Raw genomic sequence first — 26560 nt, 5'->3', positions numbered from 1 at the left:
ATTGTAATTGTATGGTAATGGGTTCAAACCTTGGCTTGAACAAAATAACTTTCTTTTTGTTAAAACTATATTTTTGGTAGGAGTGTGAAGGGGCCTAGAAAACCTAGGAGGCAGCCAAGGTGGGCTGTAAAAACAACTCTTAATGAGCCTTGAAAGTTAATTAAAACCAATTTTAATGTTAATTTCGTTTTTGAACCATAAACCCTCATTAAGGGTTTGAGTAATTGGCCAAGAGAGTGGGAGAAGGAGATTTTTGTGTAGACTGGGTAAGAGAGAGTTTCTGAGCATAAAAGTGACCCTAAAGACAGGGGTTGAAGCTGATTAGGTGGAGGCAAGGGCTTGGAATCAAATAGGAATTCATAGAAGGACCTTGAAAGAGCAATTGCACGAGAAAATTCAGGTTAGGGGAGTTCTTATTGCGTTTTTAATTCTGCTATCATATGAATATGTGCTCTGGATCATGCTTGAAGTGTAGGACCTTTCGATTTTCGCTTTGTTCGCATTTTCTGGATTTTCCAGAAACCGCCTGGCGGCACATAGCCAGGCTGTAACGTCCTAGCCAGAAATTGCTATTTAAAAAGAAATAAGAAATAAGATTTATAAAACATCGCATTTATTCTCGCAATTTCCCAAAAACGCGGGAAAATTAAAAGTTCAACATCGCTTCCGTAGTAATTAAAATCGTACTATTCAGTTATTACAAAACCAAACCATAAAAATTACAAAAGAAAATCATAATAAAATTGAATAAATAATCCCGTCGTGATCCCTATTCCGTCTCTACGTATCCACCTGCTCACCTGCATTAACATCTGCTCCCATGTAACAAGTTACATGATCGCCACACACACACATTTAAATAAAACCAAACAAATATAATATTAATTACAACGTCGCAACATTAAAACCCCAGGTTAGTATTCTTCTCCCTTTTTCCTTTATTCTCCACTTCCAACACTTACATTTAGACGTCTATCATTTTTATACCCTTTAGGTGAGAACAATGATCGATCTTCGCTGCACGAGTGTCTACTCGCCCCTCCGACTACAGGCCACCACCTAATAGTCCACACGTGGGAATAACCTTGTCACAACATCTCACCGTGACACCAAGTGGAGCTCCCCGAAACAAACATAAAGTTTGTAGCTGTTCCAGACTACCAAAACTCTATCAGAATACTCTGAAGAGGGCAATCACCCGAACCTCACCGTACGAGCCACAACTCGCACACTCCACTAGACTTCCTAAACCACCAGGCTACAACCTAGAGTGGTCACGTGTTACTCCAATACGGGTTACACTTGTAACTGGACCCCCAGCCAAAGCCTCGCATCATGAACATCACCTAAAGCTGTGTAGAAACCTTTCCTCGCGCACCATCACTGAACCAAAACCGCTTGGCGCGCATCTCACGTCACCAAGAAAACACTAGGTCCAGACCGCCTCGCGGGCATCACACACCGCCAGGCGCCATGAGCTTGCAGAATTATCACTGCACCGTCACCGCCTGGCGGACTCCGCCCTGCCGCCAGGCGCCACTCGTCACCACCGCCTGACGCATCCGTCTCACGCCGCCAGACGCCAGTCTCCTTCCAGCCCCTCTACTGTTCCATTCCGCCTGGTGGAACCCTCCCTACCGCCAGGCGCCACGCGTCAACAATGGCCATTGCCACTGATTTGTGTTTCGTCCGCTTGGCGGCTCGCTCGCGTTGCCAGGCGCCATACCAGTAGCGTAGTGCTATGGGTTTCTTGGCACTTAAACAGATCCCCAAGGGATCCCAATCATACAACACAACAATTTACAACACAGCCTGGTTTTCCAGTCATACAACTATAATAAGATTACACCACACCCATTCAAACATGCCATCAAATCAAGTATTGTCATGCACCACATACATTCCACATACACCCCGTCTTAGGATCATACAGTCTGTTATTTTTATAAACTCATGACATCACACTTTTGTCAATATTGCATATGTACCTCAATAAAAATTCACAAGCACAAAACCACATACATTCCACATAAAGTTTCACCATCCATACCATATCTCACATAATTATCTCACTCATACCCAATTAACATACATTCTGAATTTAACTTACCACATGCACCCAATTATGCTTCATTAGAAGTTACTTGAACTAATCAAGGGCTTATTCATGTATTTTACAAACTCCAAAATCAGCAATATTAAGTAATGTATATCTCTATCTACTGACCTCCAAATCCAATTTCCACCGTTCAAAGTGAAGAACCACATGTTAGGGACCACCTTTCAAAATTTCACCTAAATCAGACGGTTACGAACCGACAAATGCAGTTTTACGAAAACTGCGCGAAGCAAAAAAATTGGTGGCACCTAGCGCCCAGAATCAGAAGAATTGGCGCCCGGCGGAACTAAACCACCGCCCGGTGGAACTAAACCACCGCCCGGCGGAACTAAACCACCGCCCGGCGGTTACTGTTGCGCGAAAAGTATGAAAAACAACGTTTTCGTGAATCAAAACACCACACACCTCTGATGTGGCGCCTGGCGGCCAATTGGGTGCCGCCAGGCGGTTCCTGCAGTTCCAGGAACCCAGAAATTTCCTCAACACCTACGAACCTTATTCCAACCCTTACAATTCTGATTCCACTCGATTTACGATCCAAAAGGCTGCCTTCACATGTTTATATTCATTATTCCTTCATAATACTCCTCCATATACGAAATTCCACTAACCTTATCACTTAATCTAGTGCGACTATGAAATCCCCAATTCATCAACACACCAATTGATATTCATGCAATTTTCAATTTCATGCAATGTCCAATCAATTTAGTAACTACAATCCCATAATTCATCATGCCAATTAAATATGTACAATAGAAATACAACCCAAACACCACTACATCGCTGACAAACCAACCAAAATGAGAAAATGAGAAGACGCACGTTGCGTCGCCTGGCGGGCCATCCTCAATCGCCAGGCGGTTCATAAGCGAACCCCAAAAAATAGAGTAAAACACATAGGCTGCCTGGCGGCACATGACCTACCGCCAGGCGGTTTCTGGAAAATCCAGAAACGCGAGCAAAACTCAACCTTGACAGAAATGCAGGCTTTAACAATTCCATACATTACATGATTACGCAACAGTCACAATTTAAAACAACGAAGGAACTCCCCTAACTTGTATTCCATGCTTAATTTGATAAGTTCTCTATTTCCTCCTTGATGTTCATGATGCGATGCTTTGGCTGGGGGCCCAGTTACGAGTGCATCTTGTATTGGGGAACACGTGGCCACTCTAGGTTGTAGCCTGGTAGTTTAGGAAGTCCAGTGGAGTGTGCGAGTTGTGGCTCGTACGGCGAGGTTTCGGATGATTGCCCTCTTCAGTGCATCTGATAGAGTTTTTGGTAGTCTGGGAACAACTACGAACTTAGGTTCGTTTTGGGGAACTCCACTTGGTGTCGCGGTGAGATGTCGTGGCAAAGTTATTCCTACGTGTGGACTATTAGGTGGTGGCCTGGAGTCGGAGGGACGAGTAGACACTCGTGCAACAAAGATTGATCATTGATCTCACCTAAAGGGTATAGAAATGATAGACGTCTAATGCAAGTGTTGGAAGTGAGGAACTAAGGAAAAATGGAAAAATACTAACCCGGGTTATAATATTGAGATGATGCATTTATTATGATATTTGTTTGGTTTACTTAAATCAGCTCACCCTATCTGTGTGTGTTTGGCGATGATCATGTAACTTGTTGCATGGGAGCAGATGTTGATGCAGGTGAGCATGCAGATGCGTAGAGAATGAGTGGGGATCACTATGGGACAATTTACTAAATTTTATTATGGAATTTCTTTTGTAACAATTATTTTAGATGGTTTGGTTTTGTAATAACTAAACACTGCAGTTTTAATTACTATTGAAGCGACGTTTGAAGTTTTAATTTTCCCCGCGTTTTGGGAATTTGTTGAAAATAAATGAGGTTGTTTTATTAAATTTATTTTGTTTTATTTTTTTAATAAGTAATTTCTGGTTAGGATGTTACAATGTGAGAGGGTATAATATTGTTGGTATGTTCAGTAAAGACAATAGGTGGCGGATAAGGCATAATCTCTATACATGTTGTTTCATACTATGCCTTTCAAATTACTTGTAACAGAGGCCATGTTCTTGGTCTTATATGCACATGGGTTGTAGAAAGTGGTGGTCTCTGCCTTGTATAATTTTTTGTCTTGGGTAAATTGTTATAGTTTGTAAAGGTATTATTACATTTATAACATGTTAGGTTAAGATGTTTATTATGGTATAATCATTTAATGGTTGGTCTTTTATGATAAGTTACATGTCAAAATTAATATATACAAGGGAGACTAATGGTGATTCTACAAGAGATTCTATGGTTTGTATAGGGTTATTTGTAGGTCATGAGAAATTAATAGGTGAGGGAGGAGAGACAGATACCTCTATGTTTGATTTTCTTTTCTTCTGCAAGAAATTCAGTATAAGTTGATCATCATTTGATGTTTCCTCTTGTAGGATTAATCTTCTTTTGGGACTTCTAACTATTGGAGAAGATTTGGTTCTTTTAGCTTGTGTTGTTAAAAGAGCTTTCTTCCTTTTGACAACTCTTAAGGTATCCTTGGAGGAGTCCTCAATAGTTTTATTAGATGTAATATCAGTTGTTTATTGGTGTGATGTGGCTTTAGAACAGGGGAGAGGGGGGGGGGGTGAATAGAGCTTGAAAACAAATTCAAATACTACACACACAAATATGTAGTTACAAACGAAATAACTACTTGCAAATAAAGGTGCAAGGATAGAGAGTATGTACACAACAGGTTTATATTGGTTCACCTCTACCTGAGGCTACGTCCAGTCTCTTAAGCAACCTATTTAAGAATTTTGCCTAACCAACAACTTTGATCAGTAATGAGTATCACCCTCTCTAGGTTACATGAGTTTCAACCTCTCTAGATACATGAGTGCAAACCTCTCCAGGCTACACTGAGTATCAACCTCTCTAAGTATCCTTCTATTACGAAATTGACAAGTGTACCAAATTGCACAAGTAATATAGTGGAAAAATCTATATATAATTTCCCACAAAGACTAACGAGTTTAAAATAATTGGTTGGTTACTGATAAAGGGTAAGAATAATAAAACATTTTGGTGTATATAAAAAGATTAAATTTAAAATAAAATAAAGAATTAATAAGAAATTTGCACAATGAAAATAATGAACTTGATTTAAGAAATTATAGGATAACAGTTTCACCAAGATTGGGTTTCCTGATTCCATTCATAGTAAAAACAACAAATAGTCTATTTCCATTTCCGTCTCTCACACTCACATCTTTTGCAACAAGCCTCAATTTTATCGTAGACAAGCCTAAATTTGAATAATAAAAACTCTATGTTTAGTAATTTTTATTATTAAGTTTGCTTTAATGACCAATATGTTGATGTTTAAGAATGATCAATATGCTGATGTTTAAGAATGACCAATATGCTTATGTTTAAGAATGACCAATGACCACATGTATATGTAGCATGTGAAATCAATTAATTCTTTTATCTTACTCAGGTTTCCTAAACCATCTTTTGGATCAGTCGATACTCCCACATATACACCATATATAGAACATGCAAGTTGAAGATCATAATCAGGTTTCTCAAACTATCTTTTGCATCAGTTGCTACTCCCGCATGTACTAAATTCATAGATTATGTTGTTAAAACAAACATAAAACACAAGAGAAGATGGAAAATAATTATATTGAATAATTAATCCATAGAGAATTAAGAATAAATTACACCCAAACCCCATGAATGAGGGAGTTAGCTACTCCCGGACATACTGAATACTAGAATGATGATGGAATTGAATGTCTGCAGCCTTCACCGAATGCCCTTCTACCCTCAAGTATATTTAGATCAAGTTTCTTTCTCTCCAAGTGTGTTTTGACCTCACTCAGACCCTTAATTTATAGAATTTTCGAAGTTGGCAATTTACTAGGCGAACTAACTCACCATGTGAAGAAAGCATGATTTGCTGGGCGAGTGGCTTTGTTGCGCGAATTGCGAAAAAATTGAATTGGACTTGTAGCTTTTTACTTGACTTTGTATTGGAATTTTCTGTTGAATTTATCTTTTTAATCTTCTGAAGCTCCATATTTTCGAATTACTCTTCAATTATCATGTCTTGTAATTTAAGTAACAAACTTTGTAGATAACTAGTATTGTTGATAATCTTTGGTTATTCAATATTCCACCCATCATGTTGATAATCTTCCCTAATCTTTGTGATTTCCACTTATTTGCAAAATATAACCCAAACATTTATCCTTTCCACTTTTATTGAATAAAACCTAAAATATCAAATAAAATCCAAAAATAAAACAGCAATTAAGCATAAGAATAAACTAAAGTACAAACATGACAATGCCAATTATCACCTTCTCAATCTCCCCTTAAGATAAAATACCTTCAATTACAATAATAAATATTTGACACTCTCTCAACAGAAGTGCATATCATAACTCATAGGTTACAACTTCACTTAGTGAAGGATATTACAATATTCAACATCTCAACCTAATTTCTCTAAGACAATATTGGTATGAAAAATTTACAACATTTTGTTCTTTCTCTATATCTTTTTTGTCATATTCTTCTAGTATGGCTTAGTATTCATTATATAGATGTTGCTTCAGCTAGCTGTTAAGACTTTGAATTGCAACTCTTCATTGCAATCTTCTTGAAATGAAATGACTTGATCAATTCTTCAATTTGATTATTCAGTTTAAATATTCAATGGCATTCTTCAAGACTTTCTGAATCAACTGATACTTTTCAAGATATCTTATTTCCTTATACGATTGAGCTCAAACTTCATTTGAATTTTGCTCTCTTCAAAGCTCAAAATTGTCCTATTTAGGAAACTTAATTAGTTATTTTTTTTTTCAACCAAATATAAATTTTTTAGAAAAAAGAAAATGATTAGTTATTTTTATTCTCTTATAATCAATTTTGATGATTCTATTTGCTTATTGTATCTATAACCGTTTTACATAAAATAAAAAATGCGTATGACCTAAAAGATCCAAAAAAATGTTCTAAATAAACCACATTCATACAAAATTTTGCTTAAAAAACCTTTAGCGCAACCAAACTATTTGTGTTTATCCCCTTATAAGAACTAAACAAATCAACCTTTGGTCTGTGGTGGATAAACATTAAATTTACTAGCACTACAACACAACATCCTCTTGCTTCGGTCGTTGGGTTCTTTTTATCCTCATGATTTGTTTCAGGAAAAGCATCATCCACATTGTAGGGCAATGCTTAAAAACATCTTTCGCTTGTTAATTTTGTATGTCCCTCACTATTTGCATGACACGATTTCATTGTTGCCCTCTGCATGGTTTGGTAGCCTCGTTCTTTTCTTTGATCATCTGCATAAAATAGAGAGAGTTATTTTAAAGCCAACTTTGGTGGTCATATTTTCTTCTCGCCTCTTTTTCCTAATACTTTCTAACCTTCGGACAAAGCTTGTTATAGCCCTGCCAATTGTACCTTGTTACAAATATTTTAAACATGCCATAGGACTAAGACACCATTCTGAATAGGAAAAATTTGCATTTGGGTATTTGCTAGTTATCCATCCCCATGTTTTAAGTTCGGCCATAGTGAAAACCTCTACAAAACCAAGTACTTCATTCCTAAAGACAATTCTATTTCTTTGACCCTAAAGAACTGCCATCCACATGGTACCCCATATTTTGTTTTGTTTCCAATTTAGTTCCAAGAGATTAAATTGACAAAAGTGATGTTGTGGAGAGTTGTGGTTAGCATTGATGTAACCCACCCAATTTTGGCATTGATTCCACACATTCCATGCAATTGTGCACATAAAGAACATGTGACTAACATTTTCCTCTTCTAAGCTACACATTACATGTAAGTTAGGTCATGTAGTGATTCCTCTCTTACCTAGATTATACTTTGTTGGCACCCTATGAAGAATAACTTTCCATGTAAAGTGTTGAGCAGAGGGAAGAGATTTAGATTTCAAAAAATTTGTGAAGACCTCGTTTTGATCCCCTTTGGTTATGCCAAGCAGCTTATGATAGGCACATCTAACAGTGTAAGTCTCACATCCATCATCCTTCCATTTCATTATGTCATCCCGTTCCATAGAGAGTATTGTTCGTGACAATTCATCCATAAGCCTAGATACATAAGGCAATTCCTATTCAAACCAGCACCTTTTCCACTTTATTTCCCAAACCCACTCTTGATTGTTCCGTCTTCCAAACTTTGATACCATGCCATTCTTATTTAAGGAGTTAGCATATAATCTTGGATAAATTATCCTTGGAGGTCGTTCTGAAATCCATTTATCATCCCAAAACATTGTCTTGCTCTCTTTTCCCACTTTCCACATAATATTATTTTCAAACCAGTTTCCCCAAACCTCTTCATTTATAGCTTTCTTTATATCCCTCCACCACAAAGATTCTTGATTTTTATGGCGTATATTGTTATAATTTTTCACTGCCCATATTTTAATTCTAGTATCTCTTTCTAGAGACCTTCTTCTCCACTTACTAACCTCCAACTCCATTTTCCTAATACTTATTTTTAATAGTGTTTATATATTATAATTATTTATTTTATATAAAATATATAGATATGTCAACTAGAAAATTTGAATCAAGCTATTAAAAAAATCTAGAAGAAGAGAAAAGGTAAGGCTTTAATTGCATAACAAAAAGAAGCTATGAATAAATTTATAAAAAATGGATAAGAAAAATGAATTAGAAAATACAAGCAGGTGCTCTTTGAATGAACAAGATAATAATAATATAGATATAGGTGTAAACAACAATAGAGCAAGTGAAGTAGTTAGTGATGAGGATAAATATGATTCTCAAACTTATGATAGTGATTAAAAATATATAACAAGATTAAACATATTAGCCTTATTATCAATTGAAAAGAAATGTGAATTGAAATTAATTTCGACAATTTAATAAATAATGTTGCATAAAAGAACTCGAAAAATAAATTTTAAATAAAAGGCATCATTCTTAAGATATTTTTCTTGAATGTTGTAATTCATATCATCTAATCTCTATTTCAAACATTTAGATCAATTAATCAATTCACATAAGTACTCAAAGAAACCATCAAAGCATATTATAAATATTTCAACAGTTAAGGTCATCTAACAGTTTGGTTGTCTTATGTCTTAAGTTGTCTTGGATCATCTAACCCTTTGGGTTGTCTAACACCTTAGTCATTTAAAACTTGGTTTAAAACTAATTTTGTTATAAATAATTGATTATGTGATGTTAGTAGTTGATTATTTGAAGATAAAAAAGTTCTAGTGAAATATCTATATTGTTTTAATCAATTATGATATCATCTTATTAGTTAAACCATTCTTCATCTTTTATGAAAACTCTCTAAATCATAGTAGTCAATTTATCCACAAAAGCACATATTTTCTTATGCAGCGTTCAACAAAGTACTCATTTATTATTTTTGTTAATCAATTTATCTAGAGAAGCCCAAGTTTAATTATGTAATATTTTAATCGATTATTAAAATCTATTTAAAAATTATTTTGTTCTTGGTAAATATATAAAGAACAAATTAATCATACTCACACATGCTATGTCAATACATCTTCAATATCATCATCATCAAAGCCAATTTCACTCGCTCTTCTTGGAAACTTGATTTGATTCCATCCTTCAAGTCTAACAAGAGCCTTTAAATTGTATATTAATTCCCACTTAGTTGTCTTTAATGGCGACTAGTAATTAACTCTAACTATTGTTGACTTTCATTTTCACTACATGCATCATTATTTATCACCAAGAGAACATTAATGATTCACCATCTTGTGGTTTTCTTTATCTTCCTATGTGACCTCAACCATAAAATTAAAAATTATAACAAAAGTCCAAAATTGTATTGACCTCTCTTTAGATTATATTACATCACCAACATGATTTAACATATGTTGAAGGACCAAACAAGTCCTACCATTTGTAATAATTCAACATTAAAGGGACTAGGGAAGCCATGATAACATATATTTTGTATACATTTATGCCTTTACTATACAATTATTTCATTTTCCAATTGATTCATTTTCATTTTTAGTTCATTTTCTTTTATTAGTAATAAATTGGGTTCACTTTACATAATTGCTTTAATTTTACATTGTTAGCTCATTTGACCTTTGCTTACTATTTTAACTACAACTTTTTTGTAGATATTATTTTTTGTGCATTATAGTAGCACTTGATCTAATTTTTCGGGGCTTCAAAATGGGTAAACAATTTGCTAGATTTGGACTCATTTGCTATTTTGTGAGTTTTAAAAGTTGAGGCATATTTGGTGAAATTTTGTAAAGAAACCATGTGGATTAACTTTTTCCTTGTATTAGCTTATCTTTTGTAATTGAACTTTTAAACTTGATTTGAGCCCATGATTAAGACCATTACTACTTGAGTTTTTAGAGCCTAAATAAGATCTAATTGTGCTTAAAATTGGGGAAGAAATCATTTGTCATGTTTATCATTGTTTTAGTTTTTCTCCTTTTCTCGCTATTTTCATTTTTGTCTCTTTCATATTTCATCTTCATTCTTATGCTGCATTTTTATGCTTGAATCCAAATTAAGAAATTGTTTGAATCTTGATTTGATAACTAAGTGCAAATTAAATTGAATGATATTGAGATTTGATTCGTACAAACTAGCTTAGTTGATACATTGAATCGATTAATTGTTTAAACTTGGATTTAATCTTTAGAGAACCATGATTTTTGAGTTGTTAGTTGTTTGAATATATGAATTGATCTATTTTACTTTTTTGGGATTTAGCTTTTGATCTCGAATCTTATTTTTTCCAATATATGTTTTGTGTTTTTAAATCCCTAAACTTCTAAATTTATTTGTAGCAATAAAATCCTAAAGGTAGAATACCGTTTAATACGTGTGATATGAGAATTAACTTAGGTTGTGCTCTATATCACAAAATTTAGAGAATCCTAGTTTCTTTGATTTCAGCCACCACCCTTGATCTTCACTTTATTATTAGACTTCATGTTGATATGCCATAAGGAGGTGGTATCCAATGCAATAATGGACAAATTGTTAGCTATAATGAGAATAATGTTCCTACTTATCATTAATAAAGTTGGTTAAGAGTGTATCAGTGATTTTTTTATGATGGAGGTGGTCGAGGAAAGATTGATTGAGGTGGTGCTCAAGGAGAATTTTGGAATTCAAGTTGAATAAATGGATTGTGGATGAGATATAAGCATATTGATGGATGAGGTTTCCATTTCATCGTAATTCTTGTTTTAGACTACTAGAAATCGATCAAGAGATCATTTTCTCGATTATGAACACCAATATTGATAAAAACATTTCTATATAATTTCTTTAGGCAATAAAAAGAGAAAAATTAATCACATAAAACAATCAAAAGCATGCAAAAATCCTGAGCATGCAAAATCTCTAAAGAATTGTGAAAAAAAATTATATGTTTTGAATATAAGAGATTAAAACATTTTGTACAAAATAATAAAATATTTTAATATATTATATCGTAGGACAATATGTCACATAAAATGAAGCCTAATCCCTTTTATAGTTTAACGACTAAAAATGATGTACATCTAAAACTACCTTTAATAAATAATTAGTTATAAATTTGTAAACATTAAATATAAAGGCTTAATTAACATTTTGGTCCACTAATTTGTTAGTTTGATTCATTTTGGTCCCTTTATTATTTTTTGGTTCAATTTGGTCCTCTAATTCTTTAAGACTGTTCATTTTCGTCCCTGCCATTAAGTTACATTAACACCGTCTCCGGTCATTTGGTGGAATTTTAATTTTTCTTTAAATTTTTTAAATTTTTTTTTTATTTTAAAAAAATAAAATAAAGTGTCACGTGTCACTTTATGGTTGTGACACATGCCAATTTGAGATTTTTTTATTTAAAAAAAAAAATACTGCCACATGACAGGTCACAATTGTGCCACGTGTCAAGCTAACATTGAGTATTTTCAATTTAGTCTCTCTATTTGAAATTTTGATTCAATTTAGTTCCTTCTATTTGAAATTTTGATTCAATTTAGTCCCCAATTTGTTAAAATGATTCAATTTGTCTTCTTTAATTTGAGACCAAATTAATAATTAAGCTTAATTACAATTTATATATTCATGTTAAAATAATTTTTTACCACTTATACATCAAATCACTCACTAAATACTTATGTTATTTCATTTCTTACATTTTTCACTTTGTAATTTTTCATACTTGAAATTTTGTACACATGTCAACAAAATAATTTGAATAGTTAGATGGTGTAATTTGATCTATAAATATAATAAAAATTATTTTAACATGTATATATAAGTTATAATTAAGCTTAATTACTAATTTGGTTTAAATTAGAGAGACAAAATTGAATCATTTTAAAAAATTGAGGAACTAAATTGAATCAAAATTGTAAATAGAGGGACTAAATTGAAAACAACCAATGTTAGTATTGACACGTAGCACAATCGTGACTTGTCATGCGGTACTTTTCTTTTTAAATTAAAAAAATTAAAATTAAAAAAAATATCAAGTTGACACGTGACACAACTATGACGTGACACGTGACAATTTTTTTTAAATAATAAAAAAACTAAAAAAATTAAAAAATTAAAAAAATTGAAAATTCCACAAAATGACACGTGACATGTACAAAGACGGTGTTAATGTCAACTCAACAAAAGTGACCAAATTGAACTTTTTTAAAGGATTAGAAGATCAAATTAAACTAATAAATAATTAAGAGACCAAAATGAATCAAACCAACAAAGTAGGGAACCAAAATATTAATTAAGATAAATATAAATTAATTTACAAACTTGACTTTAATAAAGTAGTCAAATAAAAAATTTACCTAAAAAAATATTATAAAAATTTAACCTGACAAAAACAAGTTGATTGATAATTAATCAACATATAAAGAAAACTTGTGCAAAAAAGGACGGTTCACATACTTAGCAAAATATACACATTTTGAGTTTGGAAGTTTATGAACATTTCCATTACAAAGTTATTGAAATATTAATTAATTATCAATTAAAGCCTTTTGATATTTTATTATACATAACATCATAATCTTTTAACAAACTTATCAATATTTTATCTTATTCATCAAAGACAAATATCAAAAACACTATTATATTCAGTACTTTACTATATCTTATTCTTACATTTTCTTATAAAAATTCTTAACCACTCAAGCATGTTAAAAAATATTGTAAAAGTGGATTGAATTTTTCTTCGTTCTTCAAAATCAACTTGATTTCTGAAATTAGAAGACTCACTCAAATATCTAAAGATATTATTACCAAAAGGAGATACTACACCTACGGCAATTGATTTAATCCCTCACAACCCTGATTTCCCTAAAGTAATTTTTCCTAGTTTAGATAATATTGATTTTTCAACAACAACAGAAAGGAATAATATTAATTGAATAATGTTGCAACCCTTATACATTTATATTATCACGTAGTTCATAATTATCATTTGGTGAAACAAACGTACAAACAAACTTCATTCGAAGCTTTTGTCGGCACACTTCGAATTTCCACTCCAATTCCGATTTTCCCACCACCGTTTCTCGGACATTCTCCGGGAAAATTCCACCACCCATCCCTCGCTCGAAAAGCCAGGCAATAACAATAACCCCTTTCGGTTCTCACACCTCCTAATTTTTTTTTTAGTTTTCTTTTTGGGGCGTAAAGCAAGACCCACTAGGGTTTGCGAGGAGGTGCAATGGCTATGGCAGCCCCTGGGCAACTCAACGTGAACGAGTCACCGTCGTGGGGGTCTAGAAGCGTCGATTGCTTCGAGAAGTTGGAGCAAATTGGCGAGGGCACATATGGGTTGGTGTTCTGTCATTTCTCACCATGGACACTTCTTGCTTTTCCATTTTTATTTTCGAAGTTTAATTATTTTTAATTTGTTTGTAGAGGTGTGATGTGGTTCCAGGTTTTGGACATAACATAAGTTTGATCATGTTATCATTGTCTATTTTTTCTTTTCTTTTATCTGGGGGATTGAACTGAAAACTATTTCGTGTATGCTGATTAAGGTTTTAGTCTGAGATAGAAGTTTATACGAGGGAGGGAGATTAGGCCCTGTTTGGATAAATTTTTCTCTTAGTACTTATGGGACATGAAGATTATAAGGCAAACTTAATTGTGTCTCAGATAAGTTAAAGTTAATTTTTTTGCTTTTACTTTTATAGAACCTTTTCCATCTAATTCTGTGCAAAGCGAACTTGCATACGTTGATTTTCATTTCTGGGAGAAATGTAATTCATTTTGCATTAATTTCTCTGTTAGAAGTGTTTAGGGAGAAGTTGATCGGAACAAGGTCTAAACTTCTGCCTTTTGGCTTCTGGAAAAGCAGCAGCAAGATATGAGATTCTGGCCAATGGTTGGAACTCCTTGAAATGTGATACAATTAATGACTACTATAGTTAAGTGGAAGGCACTAGAAACTACTATAGTTATCAAAAAACATTGAAAAGTTTAACATCTTACACACTTCGTTAATCAGGCTCTCATTATCCTTTCACAATCTTGCGAGTCATGTGCTTCCATCCTCATTATCCTTTCACAATCTTTTTTGTTGAAATTCAGTTGGGTGCACTATTATTTTTAAAAAACAGTCAATTTATTTTTTATTGTTTATATTTAAAATTCACTTAGGATAAAATACACTTTGCAGCAGGTTTAAAAGGCTAGTGAGTTAAAGGACCAAATTGAATCAAATTTAGAAGTTAAAAGGACAATAATGACTTAGAATTTAGATACTTCTTTTTCTTTTTATCTTATTCACACTTCTTTGGTTTGGATCCTTGTTTCTTCTTCTACATAACATTGGGCTTCCATGAAAATGGTTTTGAACTTTTACCTTTGGATTGTTTCTTCGTCATTGCTGATATTTCCTGAAGGGAAATAAGAGTTTTAAATGTTTTTGCTTGCAGTCAAGTTTACATGGCTAGAGAGATCAAAACTGGCGAAATTGTTGCTCTGAAAAAGATACGAATGGACAATGAGAGAGAAGGGGTATATCTTTGACCACGTTGCCGATGTTTCATTATATATTAAATTAAATCTGTGGAAGCATTTCTTATAAGTTAATTACATACTGCTCTTGGTTTGATACTTCACCTGTGATACCCATGGTATTCCTGCATTTCCAAACATTTGATTACGCAAATCAGTGGAGTCAAATCTGAAGTTGCAATAGCTATCAGTTGCTCTGTTTGTAACAAGCTCCACTTCTGTATCGTACTTTTGCAGTTTCCTATAACAGCTATTCGTGAAATCAAAATTCTAAAGAAGCTACACCATGAAAATGTAATCAAGTTGAAAGAAATTGTGACGTCTCCGGGTACATTTTTTCAATGATCTAAATGTACTGTTATCAAAATAATGTAGGCTTCAATTTGATTTCTAAAATTTGGGTTATTTAACAGGTCCCGAGAAAGACGAACAAGGGAGGCCAGGCAAGTTATTCATTTTCATCATTATAGTTGAATTGCTTATGTCATTTAGACAGTATTATGTGTGAAAAAAATGTGTAGGCAGTAAGCAATAATTGTGGAATTACTTTCTTGATCTCAAAAAGAAGCAACACGTTGGTATTTATAGAAAAATCGAAATGCTAATAAATGGAAATAAATATCCTGAAGTAGAGAAAATAAGTCTCTAGGCATAAAGACTCTAAATTTGGAGCAAACCTATCAAATAAATCCCAATCCCTTAATTTTAGGGATTTCCTACAAACAAATCTGCATTTATTATCCAATCAATCTATATTTATTGTATGCTAAAAGTGCAATATTTACACCCATATTTCAGCACATGCTCTCACAATGAGGAATAAATGCCCTCCTTTCCCATCTTAGTTATGAGATTATGGAAGTCTAAGGTGTGGAGTCTTTTTGTCATCACATCAGCTACCTGTTGCTTGGATGGTGTTGGAAGTCCCACATCGACTAAAGATAAAGCTAATTTATAATATATAAGTAGGTGCAAACCTCACCTTTTAAGCCAATTTTGTAGGGTTGAGTTGCTTAAAGTTCACTTCTTAACATGGTATTAGAGGCATGGATTAGAGCTTATCCTAACAAAATTTATTGTTTGCTGGGTCTATTGTTCCACCTACTATCCGGTCGTTGTCGCACCACCCATTAATGTCTTGTCTCACACTCGAGATGTATATGTCTCGTTGTGAGGAGTGTGTGTTGGAAGTTCCACATTGACTAGAGATATAAGGCCAATTTACAGAATATAATTTAGTATAAACCTTACCTTAAGCCGATTTTGTGATTGATTGAAACTCCACTTCTTAACAGATGAAATATATGACATGCTAACTAAACCTTTTTCTAATTTTTCCTGAATGAAGTGTCTATCTATTTCTATATGTTTTGTTCTGTCATGTTGAATGGGATTATGTGCAATGTTTATTGCTGACTTATCATCATAGTAAAGCTTCTTGGATCCCTCCAAATTAATCTTCAAGTTATCTAAGATCCCTCCAAATTTTTGCTTTTCCATGTCACTAAGTTCCCACCTAGGAAAGTACAATATCCAATTGTTATCTTCTATCAACAAGAGAACCTGCATAACTTGCATCAGCGTAGGCTTCAAGAGTTTATCTTCTTTTGAATAATACTCCTTTTCGATGGCTGCCCTTCAAGTAATGTAGAATTCTATAAGCTGCTTGAAGATTGGATTCTTTATTTCATGCATAAACTACCTGATGACTCTAACTGAATAAGCAATGTCTGGCCGTGTGTGAGCCAAATGTATTAATTTTCCAACCAGTCTCTGATACATCTTTTGGTCTGTTGCTGATTCGTTTTCAGCCTTACATAACTTGTGATTGGGTTCCATTGGAGTTGACATTAGTCTGCACCAACTTCCTTGTTTCTACAAGCAAATTGGTTATATATTTTTGCTGAGATAGGAAAATTCCCTGGTTAGAGTAGGCTACTTCAATCTCTAAATAATACTTTGATCTTCCTAGCTCTTTTAGTTCAAATTTCTGGACCAGTCTGTTACAATTCTTTCATCTCTTTTTCATCATTGCTGGTCACTATAATATCATCAACATAAACTAGAAGTACTGTTACCCCCTCTTTCCCTGAATGTTTAGTAAATAAAGTCTGATCTCCTTGACTTTGTTTGTAGCCAAATCCCTTCATAGCTTTTGTGAGTCTTTAAATCCAAGCTCTTGGGACTGTTTCAGCTCATAAAAGCCTTGTGCAGTGCACACTTCATTTTTCCTGTCTCCTTCAAAGCTAGGTGGAATATTCATGCAGATTTATCCTTCTAGGTATCCATGGAGAGAAACATTTTTAACATCATATTATATAACTTTCCAATCAAAGTGGTCAGCTAAGGACAAAAGAATCCTTACAATATTCATCTTAGCAACTGGTGCAAAAGTTAGGTGACCTACTCCTTAAGCTTGAGTGTATCCCTTGGCAACTAGTCTTGCTTTGTACCTTTCGATAGACCCATTAGCCTTTCAATTTATTGTGAATATCCATTTGTAATCAACGATATTCTTTTCTTTGGGTTTGTCAACAATTTTCCATGGTCATTTGGAGAGTTGAGTGTTCTCAGTTTCAGCAGGTTCAACTGTCTGTGGCTTTAGGTTCACAACTTGGATTGGATTCATGGACTTGCCATGTCTGGAATGCTGTTCCTTCTAGTGTAGGCATGGCTGAATCTTTGAAAACTATAGGTACTAACTCTAGGGCCAAATCTCTAACTGTTCCAGTATTTTCTGGTTGCAGTTCAGTAGAATCAATGATATTATCAATTTCAGTTTCTAATTCTTCCCGAAAATTAGGTTATATGTTTGTCTTTTGAGGGAGATAAGACTTGTCAAAAGTTGAGACATAGAGAACATTTTACGAATAAGTTTGGAAGATAAATATATCTCCATCTCCTGCAACACTAGCTAAAGAGCCATTGACAACAATAATTTTCCTATTCTGGAGATGGGATATAAGAATGACAGAGTGAGGCAAGTATGTCATATGATCCCGAGCTCTCAATTCCACAATTCAAGAGTTAGCACTATATGAGACACTCATACGAGAAACATTACCTAAGAGAGTACAATTCAGGGTTGAATCCTCCCTCTATTAATTTTGGATCAGACATCATGTAGATGAAAATCAGCAACTGGCTGTCTAATGGGTGATTTTACAAATAAAAACAAGTGATACTGAAGCAATTAAGGCTACACCCTCTTGAAGATAAAATGGCAATGAAGGCCTTAAAGTGGTAAAAACAAGAGATCAAGACTCCAAAAAAACCTAGAACTCTGATACCATGTGTAAAAAATTGTAGGCAGTAAGCATGGAACTACTTTTCTTGATCTCAAAAAGAAACAATATGTTGGTATTTAAGTTAAAAACAAAATCCTAATCAAAAGTACATAGTGATGCCTAACATGAGTTTAATAACAAAAACTTAATCCTAATTCAAAGGAAATAAATCTACGGAAATAAAAGAAATAAATCACCAGACACAGACTTTAAATCTGGAGCAAATCTACCAAATAAACTTGTAATCCAAATCCCTTAAATTTAGGGATTTCTTTGAAACAAATCTATAACTATTATCCATTCAATCTATATTTATTGTACAGTAAATGTGTAATATTTACACCCATATTTCAAAAGCATGTGATTTGCTTTACTGTTTTGACTGCGAATGTCTTCACCTGCCTTTGAATTCTGTTTTTTTTTTATCCACAGCTCCTACTTCATCTTTGTTTTTGTTTTTTTAATTGTGTAGACGGTAACAAATATAAAGGTGGCATCTATATGGTCTTTGAATACATGGACCATGATTTGACTGGTCTGGCTGACCGACCAGGGATGAGATTCACAGTTCCCCAAATTAAGGTATTGTTAATGTTAAGTGTTGATTTGTATAGTACTAGTATTAGTATTAGTATTAGTATTTTAATGATGCTTGAGTTTTTTTGTTCCTTCGCCAGTGCTACATGCGACAGCTTCTGACCGGGCTGCATTACTGTCACGTAAATCAAGTACTTCACCGTGATATCAAAGGTGTCTTTGTGCCTCCTTCTTTCAATGATACGTATACAGGTTTTGATTATAGATCTTATCAAATCTATTACTCCTATTTAACGTATTATGTTTTATTGCAGGTTCAAATCTTCTCATAGATAATGAAGGTAATCTGAAACTTGCTGATTTTGGATTGGCACGGTCATTTTCTAATGAGCACAATGCAAATCTTACTAATCGTGTCATCACATTATGGTACAGGTAATTCGTGCTCTTGTGAAGTTTTTAATTTTGACCCGACTAAGCTTATTTGCGAGGGTTGCATGCGTACACATTGATTTATTTCATTTTATATTTAGACCCCCTGAGCTGCTGCTTGGGACAACAAGGTATGGGCCAGCTGTAGACATGTGGTCTGTGGGGTGCATCTTCGCAGAGCTTCTTCATGGGAAGCCTATATTTCCTGGAAAAGATGAGGTTAGTGATAATATATAATTCTAGTGTGAAATTAGGGTAAAGTATTTAGTGGTTCTTAAGAAATTGTTTAGTGGCTGCTTGGCATACTTTAATCCATTACATGATCATTACTCACTATACAGCCATGTGTTTATGCCTGGATTATTTCATATTACTTCAAATATTTGGTGCCAATATGAATATTGATTTTTATCTGCAAATGTTTGCATTATCGTGTTGTTTATCAGCAGGGTTGGATGGAATGGTAATGATGCTGTCTGGTTTATTTCTAGATCTGACCTATGTTTTATTTTCATTCCATTTCTTTCTTATACAACGTGTGCCCTTCAATGTATGTACCCTTGGTACTTGTTTATAATACAGCTGAAAGGTAATGCATGTTTTCTTCACAACTATTGTAGCCGGAACAATTAAATAAGATTTTCGAGCTGTGTGGAGCACCAGATGAAGTGAACTGGCCTGGTGTTTCCAAGACTCCTTGGTATAATCAGTTTAAGCCAACAAGACCCATGAAAAGACGTCTCCGGGAAGTTTTCAGACAGTAAGTGTCAGTATGAGAATAAGTAATTTTGCATGGTTTTTATCTCCTCCCCACCCGAAAAAACGAAAAAAATAATTATATGTTGCATATTATTTTATTTTATTTTATGTGTGCCTGTTGATCTTAATAGCTTTTCTCACTGACTGAATTATAGTTTTGATCGTCATGCTCTGGAATTGTTGGAGAAGATGCTGACACTTGATCCTGCTCAGGTATATTTTTAATTGCTGCATAAATGTTCAGTTATTTCATTTTATCTGTTTCAACTTTCAAATACCTGCTATTCCTGTTTTCTCACACTGCCCTGACTCTTTTAATTTGATATTATTTAATTAAATGTTTTTATCCTCTATTATTAAAGTTATCTAAAATAGTGACGTATTGCCTTCTGGGATAATGACAGAAATGGTATCATCTGGTTTTGGTTGAGTGGCTGATGTTATGTGATAAAATCGATGAAAAGAAAGAAACAATAATAAAAAATGGCAGTTTTGGTGAGATTAAACTGAGAAAAATATATTCATGTCTGTCAACGACATGAATTGTCCATGCAAGTGGATAAATTCATTAGGGTCTCAGTACCTCATTGGTAGAAAAATTTGTTTCTTAATTTACAAGTAATTTCATAACTAAACTACTTAAACCGTATACATATATAGGTATTTCTGGAATAGAATTTAATCTGGGATGTTATTAATTAAAATTAACTAATTTAACTATTTTGTTAGTCTTGATGAATTGGTTATTTGATTTTTACTTTTATCAAAGAATAGGGAGAAGTATTCTAAAACATGATACACTGTCCTTTTCGATGGCTGTTCTTGATCTGCATCCTAATTTTTTTTTTGCCAATTTGATTTATTGACAGAGAATAACTGCGAAGGATGCGCTCGATGGTGAATATTTCTGGACTGATCCATTACCATGTGATCCTAAGAGGTATGGCCTCCCATGATAGAGACCAATCTTTTTGGGAAGAGTCATTTTCAGTTAGGGAGAGAATTCTCTTTTTCTGTGTAGGAGTGAGCTCTGTGGGCACTGGGGATATTCTCCCTTTTGCATTTACTGTCATATTTTCAGAAATCAAAGAATATATTATCTTCACTGATACTTATTTTCGTTTGTTATTGCTTTTTAAGATTGGTTCCTGACATTATATCATGTGTGTTTCCCCATTTACGTGTGTTGCTTCTATCAACAATCATTTACAGTTTCTTTTCTTTTTTCAACTCACTATTACTTCTGTGTTTGCCTTAGTTTACCCAAATACGAGTCATCTCATGAGTTCCAGACCAAGAAAAAGCGGCAGCAGCAACGACAAAACGAAGAAAATGCCAAGCGTCTTAAAATGCAGCATCCTCAACAGCATTCACGCCTGCCCCCTATTCAGCAGGCTGGACAGCAGCACCCTCAAATGCGGCAAGGTCCTAACCACGCTATTCATGGGTCTCAATCAGGAGTTACAACCGGGCCTAGCCATCATTATGGGAAGCCTCGAGGACCCTCTGGTGGGCCCGGACGATATCCTCCCGGTGGAAACCCTGGTGGGGGATACAATCACCCGAACCGTGGAGGTCAAGGAGGAGGAGGTGGCAGTTATGGAAGTGGGCCATATCCTCCGCAAGGACGGGGTGCATCGTATGGTTCAAGTGGTATGCCTGGTGGGCCCAATGGTGGTCCTCGTGGTGGCGGTGGTAGTGGCTATGGTGTTGGAGCTCCAAATTATCCTCAAGGTGCTCCTTATGGTGGATCCGCAGCAGGACGTGGTTCAAACATGATGGGTGGTAACCGCAACCAACAGTATGGTTGGCAGCAGTAAAACCCTTTCTTTTCTTATCATATGTTTGGTATTGTAATTTGCTGACACTACGGTAGTTGATGAATACTTTTAGAAAGATCAGCATAGTGATGGATTGAGTTATTGAGAAAAAGCTTCTCTTCATTGATTATTGATATTATATAGTAATAGTATGATTACTTGAACTGCAGTGAAGTGTTTGTGAGGCACCTAGCATGATGCTTTTTGTCCTTGAGTCAGAGATAGAATGATGAAAGAAGGGAAGAGAACCTTTTAATGCTTTTTAAAGTTCACATTTAATATTTTATGCCTTAGATATCTCTGGGGCATGTACTAATGAAAGTAGTATGCTTAGAGATGTATAACAGGTTACTGTTGTAGCTGACACTGTTTTTCTGGGAATCTAGAATACCGAGTCTTGGTTTATTTATTTTTGAACTTTTTGTGACGCTTTGTAACTTTTTATCGTAATGTGAAGGCAAACATATCAACTTACCTTTGTGTTGGTATGTAGCTAAATATAGAAGGTTAATGTTCAGTTTGGTTCTTAATAGTACTATAGGTGTTATTTTGGGGGCCTTCTCCTGTACCTCCAACTCTTCTCTTCGGTACTCCTAATAACTAATATATTTCCATTTTTGCTCATAGTAAAAAGTAAAAGTAACTCTTTCTTCATTTAACACCACGATATTGTGCACCCCAAAAACCACTCTCACTCCCCTGCACTCCCAAAACATACCCCAAAAAAGGAATCAGATTCTCTGCACTCTGGTATGACCTAAACCCTAAACCTAGCAGCCTTTAATTACTTTATTTGTTGCTGCTTCCTCCTCCAGCCCTCCATTCACACTCTCGGTTTCCTTCCTCCATGCATATTGGCGCACCCCTTCCTCCTCTCCGTTTGAGTTTGCAGCTCCACGCACACTCCATTGTCAACAACACTGCCAACAGCCGAACAACCAAGAATTAATCCAGTTAAATTATTCTATATCATGTATTTTTTAATTTGATTTTACGGAACGTGGTGTGTACAATAGATGCATGAATAGGTTGTTTATTTAGAAAATATAATCAAAGATCCATGTTTAATATGAACTGCTCAAGTCAAAAAAATTTTCTCTGAAATTGACCAAAATAAATGTCAAAATCCGTTTCATAAAAGTGTGAAACGAATGTTGATATCTGTTTCATTTTTTTTTAGTAAAACGGATGTCGAGATCCGTTTCATTAAAATCTAAAACGGATGTCGAGATCCGTTTCATTAAAATCTAAAACGGATGTCGACATCCGTTTCATGTTTTTCTTTTATGTTTTTTAGCAAAACGAATGTCGAGATCCATTTCATTAAAATTTGAAACGGATGTCGACATTTGTTTCATGTTGTTTTTTTGTTTTTTCAGCGTTCCGAATGTCGAGATCCGTTTTATATAAGTATGAAACGGTTGTCGATCCGTTTCATGTTTTTTTCTATTTTTTTCAGCGTTTCGGATTTGGAGATCCGCTTTTGAAAGTTTGAAACATATTTTAACACTTTCTTATTTTTTTTATATTTTTTTTTGTAAGACTTTTTCATGTTCCTCATAAGCCAATCCTCCCACAGTTCATAATTTGACATTCTTAATAAACAACAACAATTAAATAGTTTGATGGTTCTCGATCGTATTTTCTATATATTTTGTTCCATCAACTTCAACAGCAAAATATTAAAATAAAAAATTAATTTTTAACCAAATATACTACAGTAAAATGTATATATTAGAGGAATCAAATCAATCGCTTTTGATCCTTAATGTTGATTATTTGCACTATCAAAATCACATTCATAATTTATGAATGAATAAATAAGTAAAACAAATATAATAAAAGATTCTTGCTAGATATTTTTTTAAGGCCTTCTACGTGAAAACAATTTTTTTTTCTCTTAATCTTGAATATCAAAACTTGGAAGGTCACCTGTAGGGTCTCAGTAGGGAAAAATGAAGACGAATGGTAGAGGCAGAAGCAATATTTGCATATTTTTTTCTTGGTGTTTCAATTGCGTATCAGTTGTGCATGATGTATTAGTATATGTTATTAATTTGAATTTGAGTGATATTGTTGTTTGTTGGTGATTTTTGTTTGTTTACATGTTGTTATATTTGGTTACTAAAAATTTGATACTTCTAATTATAAATATGGTTAGGACAAATGGTAATTTATCTAGATGCGGTTCACACGATGCACCGAGAGTTCTTCACAGGGTGCTGCACGGAGGAGACCGACCGCTTCAGCTTGTAGAAGGGGTCAGCACGAGGCTGATGTTGTTTAGGATGATGTCGTTGAGCATGAGGTTTCCGATGTTCCTCAGGACAAGGAGTAGAGGATTGATAACGATGGTGCAGGATTTTCAGGGGATGGCCAGGTTAGTAAGAAGTTTTTATAAATATTTTATTTTATTGTTGTTATGTATTTTTATTGTTTTATGTTTCTTTTTTCTTAGGATCGAGTTGTGAAAGTAGTCTCCCATATTAAAAAAGTGAAAAAATTAGGACCTCCTCACCCATGTTCTCCCCTTTGTGGTAGCTTCTGGATTATCACCTTTGTGCGATATTTTATATGAATATCCCGATGTTGAGTTAATATTGGGTTTCGTGGAGAGATGGCATCCCGAGACTAATACTTTTCATCTACCAATTGGTGAGATGACCATCACTTTAGATGACGTCTGGTCGCTCCTTCATCTTCCCATCACTGGATAGTTTTTCTCCACTGAAAATCTTGAATATGAAGATTCAGTTAAGATTTTGATGAACTTCTTGGTGTTGATCGGGCCATGGCTTGCAATGAGTTGAATCAAAGTCATGGTGGACAGATTAGACTTAGCTGGTTGAGAGAGTTGTATGATAGTTGTTGTGATAACGAGCTACGGGAGTTTGTTGCACGTGCATATCTTTTGCACCTTGTAGGGTGCATGATATTTGCTAATAAAAGTGCCACCTATGTTCGTACCCATTACCTCGAGCTATTTAGAGATCTCCCTACATACCGTAGATATGCTTGGGGAGTTGCTGCTCTTATCTACTTATATGAGCAGGTAGGAGATGCCAGCTTTACAAATACAAAACAATTAGCTGGATATCTACCTCTTCTACGGTACCATTTTATATTACATTTTGTTAAATATTTTACTTGTTTTTTCTTTTATATCAGAATAGTTAAATGAAATGTTATTTGATACAGGCTTGGATATACGAGCACTTCCCTGCATTGGGAAGGAAGCAATTATGTGATACATATATGGAGACCAAACCCCGTGCCAGACGTTATATCACTAGACGCGCTACTTCTGCTATACCTGATGTTAGAGTCCAGTTGGATGCCTTGACATTAGATGGGGTGATTTGGAACCCATATGTAGCACATAGGGCTGGTCGACCACTTGTTGTATATGCCATGTTTTCTGGCTACCTCAGGCTTGGTATCTTCGTACACCGTCATTTGTCGGAGCGTGTTCTGCAACAATTTGGCTTCATGCCGCCTACTCCATGACTGCCGAGTTCGCTTCCCATGTTGGACTTTGCGACTATTGATGATCGGTGGAGAGACTACGAACAATTTGTCGTAGTTCAGGTGGTCTCCGCGCCAGCTCCTTTTTCATGTTCGGATGGATATTTGTAGTGGTTTATGAGGGTCTCCCATCCTTACATTTTACGCAGAGTTGAGGCCGAGCGACCTAGCCTTGTGGTTATGCCCTGACTTCGTCAAAATTTGCCAGATGACATACCAGTTCAGAGGACATCAGGGTTATCATCTTCTGGTGGTTTCACATTTTTCTCGACATCTGTTTCGCAAAAAAAAAGAACAAAAAAAAAAGAACGAAACAGATGTCGATATCTGTTTCAGAAAAATGTGAAACGGATGTCGACATCCTTTCATTAAAAAACAAAATAAAATTATTGAAACGGATGTCGACATCCGTTTCACATTTCTGAAATGGATCTCGACATCCATAATAGGAAAAAAATACATAATGGATGTCGACATCCGTTTCACATTTTCTTGAAACAGATCTCGACATCCATAGTGATCACAATATAAAATATCCAACGCAAGAGAGAACATTCCAAGATTCCAACAAACCATTAATAAAAACATGAAGGAATAATAACCTGTAACGTGCAAGAGAACAAGAAAAGCTTTAACAATTATAATTTATTTTAAACTTTTATTATGTTATTTATTTGTTTTTTGTATCATTTTGATCAACTTATGTATTATAACTTTTATTAGTGTATAAAAAAGAGATTCGTTAGAATTGAAAAGATTGAAGTAAACAAACATTTAAAATATACTTTAATTTGAATATTTTTTTTCCTTTTATATTTTTTTAAAATTATTTTAAAATTTTATCAACTCGGTTTCATGAATGTTTGTAAATTTAATAAATGTGTTAGTTCTCATGAAATTTTATTTGGTATTATAATCTAAAATGTAAACAATTATAATTTATTTTAAACTTTTATTATGTTATTTACTTGTTTTTTGTATCATTTTGATCAACTTATGTATTATAACTTTTATTAGTGTATAAAAAAGAGATTC

At 34.3% G+C, this 26560-nt stretch overlaps 2 protein-coding genes across 2 annotated transcripts; both read left to right on the top strand.

Annotated features, from left to right (window-relative positions):
* The first annotated feature begins 13603 nt into the window (after positions 1 to 13603).
* Positions 13604 to 22474, top strand: LOC114188145 (cyclin-dependent kinase C-2-like). The gene is made up of 12 exons (XM_028076690.1): positions 13604 to 13974; positions 15084 to 15165; positions 15403 to 15493; positions 15579 to 15608; positions 18925 to 19034; positions 19130 to 19202; positions 19304 to 19424; positions 19523 to 19640; positions 20042 to 20181; positions 20336 to 20393; positions 21050 to 21120; positions 21439 to 22474. The coding sequence occupies exons 1-12, from the start codon at positions 13865 to 13867 to the stop codon at positions 21998 to 22000; spliced, it is 1566 nt and encodes a 521-aa protein (XP_027932491.1). The 5' UTR covers positions 13604 to 13864; the 3' UTR covers positions 22001 to 22474.
* Positions 22475 to 24791: 2317 nt separating this feature from the next.
* Positions 24792 to 25507, top strand: LOC114188415 (protein MAIN-LIKE 2-like). The gene is made up of 2 exons (XM_028077002.1): positions 24792 to 25052; positions 25199 to 25507. The coding sequence occupies exons 1-2, from the start codon at positions 24792 to 24794 to the stop codon at positions 25505 to 25507; spliced, it is 570 nt and encodes a 189-aa protein (XP_027932803.1).
* The last annotated feature ends 1053 nt before the right edge of the window (positions 25508 to 26560 follow it).

Source organism: Vigna unguiculata, chromosome 6, assembly GCF_004118075.2.
Source record: "Vigna unguiculata cultivar IT97K-499-35 chromosome 6, ASM411807v1, whole genome shotgun sequence".
Classification (NCBI taxonomy): domain Eukaryota; kingdom Viridiplantae; phylum Streptophyta; class Magnoliopsida; order Fabales; family Fabaceae; genus Vigna; species Vigna unguiculata.
This window is presented reverse-complemented; position numbering and strand designations above follow the sequence as displayed.

Excerpts from the sequence above, each read along its gene's own strand:
- LOC114188145 (XM_028076690.1), top strand. The coding sequence starts at position 13,865 with ATGGCTATGGCAGCCCCTGGGCAACTCAACGTGAACGAGTCACCGTCG. Across the intron at positions 15,609-18,924 it reads AGACGAACAAGGGAGGCCAG|ACGGTAACAAATATAAAGGT; the intron begins GCAAGTTATTCA and ends TTAATTGTGTAG. Across the intron at positions 20,182-20,335 it reads CTCCGGGAAGTTTTCAGACA|TTTTGATCGTCATGCTCTGG; the intron begins GTAAGTGTCAGT and ends ACTGAATTATAG.
- LOC114188415 (XM_028077002.1), top strand. The coding sequence starts at position 24,792 with ATGGCTTGCAATGAGTTGAATCAAAGTCATGGTGGACAGATTAGACTT. Across the intron at positions 25,053-25,198 it reads TTATCTACTTATATGAGCAG|GCTTGGATATACGAGCACTT; the intron begins GTAGGAGATGCC and ends TATTTGATACAG.